General features: G+C 38.7%; 1 protein-coding gene across 3 annotated transcripts in view; it reads right to left on the bottom strand.

The window, feature by feature from the left end:
* UBN2 (ubinuclein 2) overlaps positions 1-13,237 on the bottom strand; it is a 47,330-nt gene that overhangs the window by 21,453 nt on the left and 12,640 nt on the right. For 2 of the 3 annotated variants that reach the window (XM_072128861.1, XM_072128862.1), the window contains exons 3-7: positions 8,968-9,069; positions 1,725-1,862; positions 1,134-1,243; positions 357-837; positions 186-256 (exon numbers count right to left, since the gene is read on the bottom strand). In XM_072128861.1, coding sequence (XP_071984962.1) covers positions 186-256; positions 357-837; positions 1,134-1,243; positions 1,725-1,862; positions 8,968-9,069 — 902 coding nt within the window. The remainder of the gene's footprint in view (positions 1-185; positions 257-356; positions 838-1,133; positions 1,244-1,724; positions 1,863-8,967; positions 9,070-13,237) is intronic. The other variant, XM_072128863.1, reaches the window with a different exon arrangement.

Raw genomic sequence — 13,237 nt, 5'->3', positions numbered from 1 at the left:
TCAGCTCACACTATAAATAAGTAGGAACCTTGCTTTTAAAAATGCAATGTGCAAACTCTTCCCCAAGAAGCTTTGTTACGCCTTTGCATTTTATGAGTTACTGGTCATATGCACAAATGCATTTGAAAAATATTGTATTTAAAAAAAAAAAAAATCAATAGCAAAATAAAAAATGTTTAACATACTCTAACAAAATGTTATTCATCTCTTGAGTGAAAAATTTTTTCCGACCTTCTTCATCAAACATCTTTGCAGCCTGTGGGGTGGATGAAACAAAAAAAGAAAAAAGTTATATGCTTATAAAAAGACAAACAGATGTAAATATTTGTACACACACCAGTATCTTAAGAACATACCACTCGCAGGTCCTCTATTCTTTTTTCCAATTGAGCTGGCAGACCCTCGGGAAGAGGTGGGATTTGTTTTGGAGTCTGCACTGGATTTGACTGCATCATGCTGCCATTTTCTCCCTGATCCGAAGCTGCAGGACTGTCATTGGATGCAGAATCCAAAAGTTTATCCAAGTCAAAATCCCCAAGCATTTCAAGTGCACATTCTGCCTCTTGCAGAAGCTCTCGCTCACTGCCACCACCAAAGATGGCAAGGACTGGGTCATTACCGAGGGTCAAATCAGACAAATCGTTGGAAACAGGAGCTGCATTGGGCTTTGGTGGCGCAGAGACAACGGTTACAGTGGGTGGGTTTTGCTTGTTTTCAGTTTTTCGCATTGCATCTTTTTCCTTCTGAAATTTCTGCAGCATTGCAGCAAGAGCCATAGAGTCTTTGTACAGCTTCTTCTTCTTTTTATCAGGTTTATGTGCATTAAAGGCGACTACCCTAAAATGTAAAAAGTGTACAAAAAAAAAAAAAAATTACCAAAAAGCTTTACTTTACAGATAACCAAAATATGTGGGTGTCAACAAACAGAATAGATAAGTGACCAATCAGACCAAATTTCCACTCATTTTTTTTCAGAAGCCCCCCAGCTGCTAATACATAGCTCTGCACCAAAGTACAACATTAGTTGCAGGGCCTAGATCTATAGTCCTCACTTCCATATTACAACACAAACTGTATCTGAAGGAAATGGTCCTGAAATGGCTAAAGCTTAAAAGTGAAGAAAAACTCTTTACCCCAACGACTTGGCAACTTTGAGTTTTCTTGGTGGTTTTTCCTTCTCCCCAGAGTCGTCTTTTCTTTTACGTTTCTTAAGCGACCGATCTTCATCTTTCAACTTCACTACCTGTAGAACAAGAACAGAAAAAATAAATTTCCCAGATGCTTACAGGGCGGAAGTGTATGTCTTTTTGTTATTCTGAAAAATAAAGAGTTGATTTAAAAAAAATATAAAAAAAACCACCACCTTCCATATTCGCCTTCCGGCACTCCACGTGGCTCCTCTTCCATTCAGCTCTTCAGGTTTAAAAAAAAAAAAAAAGCTGAGCTGAATGGAAGAGGAGCCACAAGGGAGCATCGGGCAGCACCGGAAGATATAGTAGTTTTTTTTTCTTTTTAACACCCAGGGGCTGCAGGGCCAATCATAAATAGAGGGCAGCTCATAAGTGGAGGAGGCTGCTGGGAATTTCATTACTCGAGGAGGCTGTGACAAATGCGTTTCCCACCCCATACTCGAGTCAATCTGTGACAAAATTTGGAGCCTCGGCTTATACTCGAGTACTGTAAATGTGCTCTATTGTGCAGGGAGGGGTTATTTGCTTGCTTACTTTTGATGATTTGTGCTTTTTATTGTCAACAAAATCTTCAGTTTCTGAATCTGACGCTTGACGAAACTGCAGAGTTCCCGTGTTGATGTAAAATCCACCGTATTTCGTAGTTAATGACGCTGGAACCAACTCATCATACTAACATTGAGGGAAAGAAAATTAAGCTTGTTTAGAAGATGCTCATTGGCGTTACTTTAGTATAACTACATTGTGTACACAACAAACCATATGAGTAGCATTGTTATAGAAAAGGGGGCAACGTGCAGACAGATGAAGGGGTCAGGATTCAGTGTAACATGTAATAAATATCAGTATTAGTGTGGGAGTCATAGGGAGAACTTCATGCATGACTTTTCATTGAGACAGCAAAAGCAAACTTTTTTTTTCCCCCTCACAAAATCTCCTCAATTCCAACACTGACATTGGACACAGTTGCAGAAACAAGTACCGGAAATAAAAATTGAGACAAAAAGGTGCCTTTACATGTGCTAAATACATTGCGATTTGCAACAAAATGCAAACGCTTTTTTGTGGAGATTTGCATAATTGCATTCAGTTATCATAGCGTTTATGTAAACATGATGTTAACATTGTGTGTCTACACCGTGTTCACTTGCAATGCAATTTAGAAAATGTCCTCATATTGTGTGCAATTGTGCAAATTTCCTTTGCTCTTGTGTTTCAATGTGCAATGGGGGAGATTTGTTTAGAAATGTCAGAGCTCAGCTTTCATTTTCGCGCAGCAGTCTAAAAGGGAGGGGGCGGTGGGGAAATGCTGAGAGAACAGGAGACAGGGCAAGAACCTCCATACTGAAACTTCACGTGCGGTTACACAGTTTTACCAATTTCTGTTAATCCCCCTGCTCCTTCAGCACTTCCTCCTCCCTCTGCCTTATGTGATCTCACTGCGGCAGAGGAAGTGTTCCTTGCACACTAACAGCCCGGGAATCTGCAGCAATTGAAAAATTGATTTTAGAAGAAAGGAGGCCATGGATAAATACAAGATTATCGCAACCATGGTGCCTGGATCTATGAGTAAAGGTCCCTGGATTATCATCCTTGATTTTGGTGGGCGATTTCCTTAAAATAAAATGTTTCCATGGGTCATTTGCCATTTTTAATATTTTTAAACTTTACATACTTTTAGATGTGCCCATCACATACACTGCACAATAACTATTACAGTTTATATATTAAAAAAAAACCATACGCTATTACTATTGAGCAGGGTATAATAGTAATAAAGGATTGGCATGACAGGACGTCATCAGAAGAATGTCAGAAACAGACTGTTACCATTCTATTACTTACCCTTTCATTAAAAAGGGAAAGTAACCTCTTAGATGTAGGTGGGTCTTATTAGATCATGGCAGGGGGAAGTCAATGATCCATTAACCGAACTATAGAACAGCATAGACCTGACATCCATGTTGCATGTACAGCAGACATGAAAAAATAGTTACATTTAATGGTAAAACTTCGGAAAAATTCTTGATTTTCAAAATGTTCTACTTTTTCCACAGTCATAACAGCAAAATAAACTTAATAACTAACATTACCGAATGTCTAGTTTATGTTAACATGGTTTTTTTATGTTTTTTTATGTTTAAGATGTTATGGGGCTTTGAACTTTAGGTACAATTTTTCATATTTTTATAAAAAAAAAAAAAACACAATCACGCTATTGAGGGACCTGCTCAGGTTTCAAGTCACTTTAAGAGGCCTAAATAAAAGTAAAACCCCATTATAAAAACTACACCCCTTAACTTATGTAAAGTGTGCAATTTTGAAATTGTACATTCTTTGAAAAACATTCATTTGCCCAAAAAAAATGAAAAATTCTCAGTGGATAAAATACCAAAAATCGCTCCACAAAATTTGATACCCAATTTCACCCGAGTACGCCAATACCCCATATTGTATGGGCACACGCCAGGGCACTGAAGGGAAGCTGCGCCATTCAGAGCAGATTATGCATTGTCCCTTTATAATGTCTATACAAAAACTTTATTTTTTTGGCAATTTGGACAAATAAGGCCTTATTTTCAGTGATATGAGATGCACTTTAAAAATACTTCATTTTAGTTGGTCGTTAGTTTATTGATTAAATTTTAACAACTCTTAAAATGTATACAGGGAAAGAATATCGTCAATTTTGGTTTCCTTTTTATTTTGGGGGGGGGGGCGTACACAATACCATAAAAATAACATATCTTTATTCTATGGATCACTACCATTACAGAGATACCTCATGTTTTTTATTTCAGACATAACGTTTATGTTTTTTTGGTTGACAGAGCTGGTTTAGGGCCTATTTCTTACGTGTTTAGTTGCCCTTTTCAGTGGTACCATTTTGGCACACAACTTTTTTTGATCACTTTTTATAACATTTTTGTGAGGGGATTTTTTGAAAAATTTACATTTTTGGCAAGTTCTTGTTCAAAAGACCCTTACACGTTGCGGTCTGGGGTAATCGCCCGGGATCGGAGGAATTTCCAATGACGGGTGTCGGCTATAATATACAGCCGACACACGCAGCTTCTGGCACTGGCGCCAGAAGCTGGATGTAGTACTAAGTCCAATGTCGGGAAGGAGTTAAAATATAAACCAAAATGTAATTAATGTTAAAATTTTGCCCCCCTTAACAAAAAAATACTGGTGACATACACTGTAATGAAGTATTAAAATGCTACTGGCCCTTTAATCAGTCAGTGGATTTTTTCTGCGCAGAGCAGACACAGGACAGAAGATGGCCGCTGGTCACATGTCCTGCACCGTTGCAAAATGTCGCACAGCCCTCAAAATGGTAGCAATGAAAACATCGTACCCCAAAGTATGAAAAAGTTATTAGCGTCAGAAGATGGCAACTTTTTTTTCCTTTTTTGTACACATTCGTTTAATTTTTGAAAATGTATTAAAACGCCATAAAACCTTTATAAATTTGGAATCGTACCGAACCAAAAAATAAAGTAGAGGTGTTATTTGGAGAGCACAGCCAAAGTCGTAAAAACTGAGCCCACAAGAAAGAGACGCACGAGCTGGTTTTTTTTTTCAATTTTTCCACATTTGGAATTTTTTTCCAGCTTTGCAGTACACGGCATGTTAAAATAAATAACATTACGGGAAAGTAAAATTTGTTACGCACAAAATAAGCCGTTACACAGGTCTGTACACGTAAAAATGAAAAAGTTATGGATTTTTGAAGGTGGAGACCGAGAAATGAGCCGAAAAACCCTGCGTCCTTAAGGGGTTAATATATACCTTCATATGCTTTTGTGTCAGATGTTCATATTCCCGTATTACCCCTTTAACCGTGGTTCACTTGTCAACTCGAAATCATTACAGGGTTACTTACAAAATCCATATGTTCCGACTTAAAGAACCAATCTACAGAACAGAATCTACATGAACAGTAGTGTCCATGGAGAAGCTGCCCATAAATGCTTCTGTATTCAACCCCCACCCCCCATTTTAACTCCTTAGTGACCGAGCTCATTTGTGCCTTGATGACCAAGGTCTATTTTTATAACTTTAGAAGGCTTTAACTTACCCAATTGTTTTGTTTTTCTGTGATATTCTGTACTTCAAGTTAGTGGAAATATTTGTGAAATATTAGTGAAAATAGTTTATCAATTTTGAATTTATTGATGAAAAAAAGGTGAATTAGGTAAACATTTTAACTAATTTGGGTAGTAAGACTAACTAACATTTACCATATTTCAGCTTTGAGTTGCAGTCGTTTTAGAGGAGTCCTTTTGTTTTATTAAAACGCTAGAAAGATCCCAAATCGAACAAAAAAATTTTTTAGAATAATTTATTTTAGGGACCATTTCTATAGGGTTTTTTGAAGTTAAGTTAATACCCCCCCCCCCCCATATGGTAGGAATCTTGTTAACCCATTATGTATTTTACAGAAATTCTAAGAAAATGAAGGTTTGATTTGGAATTCACTAATATTTATCATTTAGCTGCAGAATTTGCCCACAAACTGAATAAAAGTAGCAAATGCATCTAGTAATATATTGTGCAGTTTTTTCCAAGCAGGAGGACACCCCACGTGTGGATGTAACCCGCTGTCAGGGCACATGGCGAGGCGCGGAAGGGAAGGAGGCATTGAGCTTTTGTAGGGTAGCATAGTAATGCCTTTACCCTATTCTGACTTTTTCAGACTTTGGAGTACGATATTGACTAAAGTGTAATTTTTCTAGGAGCGTGCTCACTTTTTCATTGCTACCATTTTGGGGACTCTGCGATCTCTAAATCAGTTTTTATTACATTTTGTATGTGTTGTGAAGGGGTAAAAAAATGTGGCGATTCAGACATTTAAGCGCATTTTTCAATGACTGGGTTCACCGTCTGGAATAACAGGTTTTATATACTTCTACATTAGGAATTTTGGGACGCTGTGATTCTTGTGTTTTTTTTTACCCTTTTCCACTTTTTTTTTTTTTTTTTATAGGTGATACATAAAAGTTTTATGTATTTTTTGTACTTTTTTGTTTTTACAATACTAGCATATGAACTAGTGAACATGTGATCATTAGTTCATAGTAATGCACTGCAATAACCATGTATTGCAGTGCATTAGAAGTGTTAGACTATGCATCTGCATAGGCCGACAGGCAGCTACTTGCTGGACCGAGCATTCATGTGTCTTAGGCAGACCCGGGGACCTTCATTAGGTCCCCACATATGAAGACGGCACCCGGCGATCGTATCGCAGGATGCCAGGAGGAGAGGGCGGGAGCCCCCCCTCCTTCTGAAGGTACGCAGATCCCGCGGTCACTACAATGCCCGCGGGATCCAACGGGTTAACAGCCGTATCGGGACACTGTTCCAATCCAAACTGTTAGAGCAAGGTCTCGGCTGTCATAAAGACAACCGGGGCACTGCTCCTCCCTGCACCCGTCGACCCAGCCTAAGGTCCCTTAGTAACCGACAGAAATACATATGGGTGGTCACTAAGGGGTTAAAACAGACACTTATTAACAAAATTAGCTTATTAACACTGCATCTCCACACCTGTTTGCCACCTTAACAACCCTGCTATTTCTCCATTGTTGTTAAAGCCTTCTACAAGCTATAACTTCATTTTTATTTTTCTGTCTCTTTAGTTATATGGGTCTTGTTTTTTGGGGGGGGGTGAAAAGTAGCAGAATTTTGTTTAGTAGCAGAATTTTGGGTTGCATATATCCTACGGATAAACTTTTATAAACCCTTTCTGTCAAATATATTTTTTTTAAAAAGAAAGCAAATCTGCAAATTTTCTTTTTCCAAAACAAATTTTCTGCATTTACTACAAAACTTTTCGTCTCTGGGTTATAGGCAAACAGCAATGACAACGTTATAGGGTTTTTGCATTCCTTTTTAAATGAACTTCATCTAGTAAAATCCTTTAGGGGAAAAAAAGAAAGTGGCATAACTTTAGAAATTTTTGTCAACGTGTCTGTGAGAGGGCTTACTTTTGCATAAAGACCTGTAGCTTTTTATTTGTACATACTTATGTTTAATATAATTTGCTTCTCCTTTATTTGTTGCACAAGATAAATACCATTATAGTTTTTAAGCCGAGGTAGGTACAGATATGGAAATGCAAAATGTGAAAGGATTTGGGTTTTGTTTTTTTTACTTTATTTTGAATACTTTGTTCTACAAAGGGACACTGAAAGGAGATCACTTGATCTCTTGAATATTGCACTTTAATACACTGGAATGCTGCACATTTAACGGACAGATATGGACAGGTTTTCCATTAAGTCATTAGTACATTAGCCAGCTCACCAACCCATGAGGCAGATAGAGCATGCCATGCTTTTTGGTGGACCACAACACGTTTTGAGGATGTGGAATTTTAATAATAAACCATTATTGGGCTATAGCAGAGTGCTGTAAACTCATCTTTCCGCTTTCTACTAGGCCATACCTCCATCAAGGATCCCAATCTGACATGTGACATCAACGGAACCCCAAGAATACAGCTGCAGGGTGCCAATGGGAGATAGAGAGCCAACTCCCTTTGCACCAAAGTAACATGGTCCAAGTTTGATCACAGTATCCAAGGGGGTTAAACACCCAAGATCATAAAAAGCCAATGCTCATTAAGGGTTTGTGCCATTAACCCCTTACTACACCCCCGCTCTCCGTTAGCACCGATCGCAGGAATTTTCACGCAGATTGCCGAAGACCCAAGGCTGTCTCGTTTTAACCCCTCCATTACGATGTGCTATATACTTACATACTGTGGTATATGCTAGGATCGATCAAACAACCTAGGGTTAAAGTACCCTAGGGAGTCTAAAAAATAGTAAAAATAAAAATTCATATCATCCCCCTTTCCCTAGAACTGATATAAATATAAACAGTAAAAATCATTAACACATTAGGTATTGCCACGTCCAAAAATGCCCTATTAAAGTATAATGATGGATTTTCACTGCGTTTAACCCCGTAAAGGAAAATAGCACCCAAAGTCAAAATGCCACTTTTTTGCCATTTTAAAAAATTCTATAAATTCTATACAAATTTGGTATCCCTGTAATCGTACTGACCCAAAAGAATAAAATAGACATGTCATTTGGGGTGTACAGTGAAATCCGTAAAATCCAAGCCCACCAGAATATGGCGCAAATGCGTTTTTTCACGAATTTGAGTGCATTTGGAATTTTTTTCCTGCTTCCCAGTACACGTCATGGAATATTGAATATCATCTTGAAGTGCAATTTGTTACGCAAAAAATAATCTATAACACAGCTCTGTACATGGAAAAAAAAAAAAACAGTTATAGATTTTTGAAGGTGGGGAGTGAAAAATTAAACCGCAAAAATGAAAAAGGGCATCGGTGGGAAGGGGTTAATAATATTCAATCCCTATCCACAGGATCTGGAATAAAGATATGATCATTGGAGGCAGCCAGTGGTGGGTCTGAGCAGTTCCCCTTATCTGCTTTGTATTTCTGGGTTTTGGGTGTACTATATGCCAATACAATCAAGGAAAATGGAGCAAAGGACAGAAAAACTGAAAAAAAAAAAAATTATAATTCAGACTGCTGGACAATCATTTCCGCTATAAGAAATGGCAAAATAGCAGCTGCCAAATGCAAGTGTGAATTTTTGTCCTCCTGCTGCATGAACTAGCCATAGACTTTCTTGGACATCTCTAGCTCTGGGGCAGATAGGAGTGCTTACAAGAAGTTACATTCTGTAATACACACTTAAAATTGAGGGGAAAAAAACCAAAAACTTACTGCTTCAGAGTTATCAATAAAGGGATCGGTCTCATCATAACCATAACCTATGTCAATAAGATCCTGCATGCGATCCTTTCGATGACGGTGACTTTTCACACCCTATAAAAGAAAAATAAAAAATTCAATGGTATATATTTAAAAATCCAGATGCATGTACAGACAGAGACTCATCTTTTCCCACACTCAGACAGTGCAGAGCAAACAAAATAAAAAGAGAAAAAAAAAACAAAAAACTTTGAAGTCGGGAAAAAAAAGTGTAATTTACTTCCTGCTTGAAGAAATCGTGAAGAGAACCCGTCAGGCAAATGAACGCCCAAAACTAAAAAATCTAATACAGGCAGTCCCCGGGTTACATACAAGACAGGGTCTGTAGGTTTGTTCTTAAGTTGAATTTGTATGTAAGTCGGAACTGTATATTTTATCATTGTAATCCCAGACAGAACTTTTTTGGTCTCTGTGACAATTGGATTTTAAAAATGTTGGGTTGTCATAAGAACCAAGATTAACACTAAAGCTTCATTACAGACACCTGTGATAACTGTTATAGCTGTTTATTGTAGCCTAGGACTAAAGTACAGCAAATTACCAATATCCAGTGGTCCGTTTGTAACTAGGGGGTCGTATGTAAGTCGAGTGTTCTTAAGTAGGGGACCGCCTGTATACTATACTATAATATATACATGCCTGTAAACTTCAGCAATCAGGTACTAAAGCTGTATGCAGATGACCTGAGAGAGGTGCAATGAGTCATTATCATATTCAACTGTCCAGCTTATTCATGAGTGGAAGGTACAGAATGGTTTGATTTTGTCAGTAATATTAAAAGAGAAAAAACCATGCATCTTAAAATTATGCACTCTCCCCAGAGTACACAGTTATGTCCACATGTGGGGTGTATACTTGTATGGGCGCAAAGCGAGGTGCAGAAGGGAAGGAGGGCCATGCAGCTGCCAGTTTGCCCTACAGAATTTAGTGGCTTTTTTAGTGGGTTCGTGGGAGCACTTTTGTAAGCTATAAAATATATATATATTTTTTTTAAAGTACATCACCAGGATGAAGGATTGTAAGCCTTCTTTTAGCTTCTTATGCCTTTGATTAAAATATGCAAATGAGTCTGAGGGGCTCCATTAACACCTATGGAACCCAGAGCCCCTCAGGGTAATTTACATAATTTAAAGGATTATTTTTGTAAAACCCAGGGCATAAAGAGCTAAAAGAGAAGATCGTGTGAGAGGGGACACACACCATTATGCTTGGTTTACAATCCTTCGTCCTGATGGTAGATGTCCTTTAAAGAGAACCCGTCATGCAAAATAACCCCCCTAAACTAAATATATTTTCATAAACTGCCATTAGAGCGCATTGCCTCTATCCCTTCATTGTCCCTCTACATGCCTGTAAACCTAAGCAATGAGGTCCTAAAGCTGTATGCAAATGACCTGTGAAATGTCCAATGAAGCATTAGCATATTCAAGCTGTCCATCTTATTCATGAGTGGGAGGCACAGCCACACCCCCAGTGCATGACTGACAGCCTGTATAATGATTTGCTTCCTGGTGCTGGTGGCCACGCCCCCTGCAGCCTGTGTGTGCATGTGTGTGTGTGTTTAGGAGAGATACAGCAGCTCCAGGCAGCCATGTTACAGCAGAACATGTCAGATTCATGTGTAGCTGATGTCTGTCTCTCACCTGTATATTAGGAGGATGCAGCATGTCAGCAGCTACACCCCTGAGGAAGTCGTCTTGTACGACGATATGCGTGGGGAGCTTCCCGCTGATGTCCTCTTTCCTTCCTCCCACCTGTATGCCATTCCAAATAGGTTTTGTATAGTTCACCTTTCTACCTCACTGCTTTTTTACAGAGCTGTGCCTTGTGCAATAGACAACTTTTCAACTCAGCACCACTTGGTTTTTATTTGACATTGGCATAGCATTATTGTTCTTGTTTCTACACATGCTCTTTGTTTGGTAATGGCTACAGGTGATGCCAGTCAGTTACCTGTCTATTTTGGGAGGTTGGATATCATTATTAATGATCCGACATCAGTGGTACGGTTGACACATACCAGGGTCACCGTTGTGGATGACATGTATATTATGTATTTTAAATGTTCTTAAACGTATGTCTTTGGATTGGTTTGTCTTGTTGTATAATAATAAATATTGATGTTTTTTCACTGTATTTACCTATTAGCCATTTTTCGTGCATCTCTGTCTCCTTCTATATACAATGTCAGCAGATGCAGCACAGACACTAGCCATGATTTACTATACATTACACACAGACATGAGCAGGGGGAGGAGAGGGGAGGGGCAACAGGGGTGACATCACTGCCTCTGACCATGTGACCATGGGATCCTTGTGAGCTGCTCCAATAGGAAGAGGTGACAGGACAAGTGACACAGACCTGATGACAGGTGTCCTTTAAGGTTGCTATATGATGGCCTATTTTTTAGTGGGATGGACTGCATTTTTCAGAGATATCGTTTTGGGGTGGCTACACCCCATTGATGAAAATTTATTAAGTGTTGGGTTTGAATGTAGAAAAGACATAAAGTCTAATTTTATATTATAAAACCTAATGTGTGTGTGTGTGGGGGGGGATCCTTAATTATTGCATTGCCAATTTGCAAGTGGCATAACACTTAATTTTTAGTCTACATAGCTGGTTGAGAGCGGGTTTTTGCTGGATATGCCATACTTTACAACAGTACCATTTTCATACAAATACATTTTTTTTATTGCATTTTGTCTGCGATAAGTTAGATAAAATCATAATTTTAGGTGTTTTCTTTTTTTAACACTTTCTTTTTATTGTAGTGGTCTCTACAGAGGTGGCAAAATATATATATATATATATGGTTTGTATGAGGATTTTCACTATTATATTATGGGCTTAAGGGGAATGTTTATTAATTTATTTAATCTAAAACATTGCTTTTTCCTTGTCCCACTGGGGGATTGCTTTTTCATTATAATATCCTGCAATACTAATGTACTACAAGTCTATGCTGATACATAGGCTAAAGGGATACATCTGTGACAGGACTTTACAGGCATTTATAAAGGACAACCCAGGGGTCTTAGATCAGGCCCCAGGGTTGCCATATGGACAATTGCTGTTACCCCAAAAACGCTTTTTTCGGTGCTGATCGAGCAGGGAATCTACCTGCAGGCATTTAAATGTGTTGACCATGGCATTTAGCAGGTTCAGATCGGAGCGGGTGTTGGGGGACAAATCCATGTGCAACAGTTGCTAAGCCCAAATACCCTCAATGAGTGGGGCGTATCAACAATGTAACTCACCAGGAATTGTCCCAGTAAGCGGAATGATCTTGAGACCACTGCGCTCCACTGTGCTCGCTATAGCCAACACAGAACCTGATGGCACTCAGAGCAGTTACAGTATCTAGAAACGGGATTTACCACAGTTGTTTTTGTGTGAAGTAAGACCTCAGCAACAGTCAGGCTGTGATAAGCAGGAGCTTTCGTGTTGCTATTGGGTGCAAGACAAAAGGGAGAAAGCTCACAGCATAGGGAATAAGTAACAAGGTGTTGTCTCTAAAAATCATTCAAAATGGTGGGACCCCTTTCTCTCCTTTTAGGAATAAATCTGTTGCAGAAATAAATCGGACATAAATTCTGTACTGTGCACCATTCTCAGCACTCGAGTGCTGCCATTAAACATGCATGTGTACCCTGTAAGTGCAAACACACAGACAGGCGTTGGAGATGTGGCAGATATTTAGTAATTTGATTACTTTATTGAATTTATTACCAGCAGCTCTCAAACCACACCCATTATAAACTCCATAAAAGGAAACAGATTTGGTTCACACCAAATACCTACTGTGAAGGAAACCGTGACGTTTCGGACCCCTAAAGGGTATGCAAAGTCACTTAGTTATCCTTTTATAGACACTCCCAGATTGCACGGGTTCTGAGAGGCGCAGGAAGTGATTCAAAGTTGTCCCCACAACAATAAATCACAACCCTGAATGACTAAAACATCCCTTCCACTAGCCTCAGTGAGAGAATCTTATTAACCTAATGAAGCTGCCACCAGTTCTTTAATATAAGCCAGGTCCGTAATGATATAATGGGATTATATAGGGTGAGAAACAAACAGTGGCATGTATATAAACAAGAAACCCGGACATGAGATTCGTGGATCCAGATAAATGAGCAACACAGGTTAAATTATATATTTAATTGCCTTAAGGGCAAACTAGACAATACAGTACAGTAAACAGAGTACAAAGGTAGC

Source organism: Engystomops pustulosus, chromosome 10 (genome assembly GCF_040894005.1).
Source record: "Engystomops pustulosus chromosome 10, aEngPut4.maternal, whole genome shotgun sequence".
NCBI classification, from domain to species: domain Eukaryota; kingdom Metazoa; phylum Chordata; class Amphibia; order Anura; family Leptodactylidae; genus Engystomops; species Engystomops pustulosus.
Note: the sequence above shows the minus strand (reverse complement) of the source record. Positions and strands in the feature narration are given on the sequence as shown.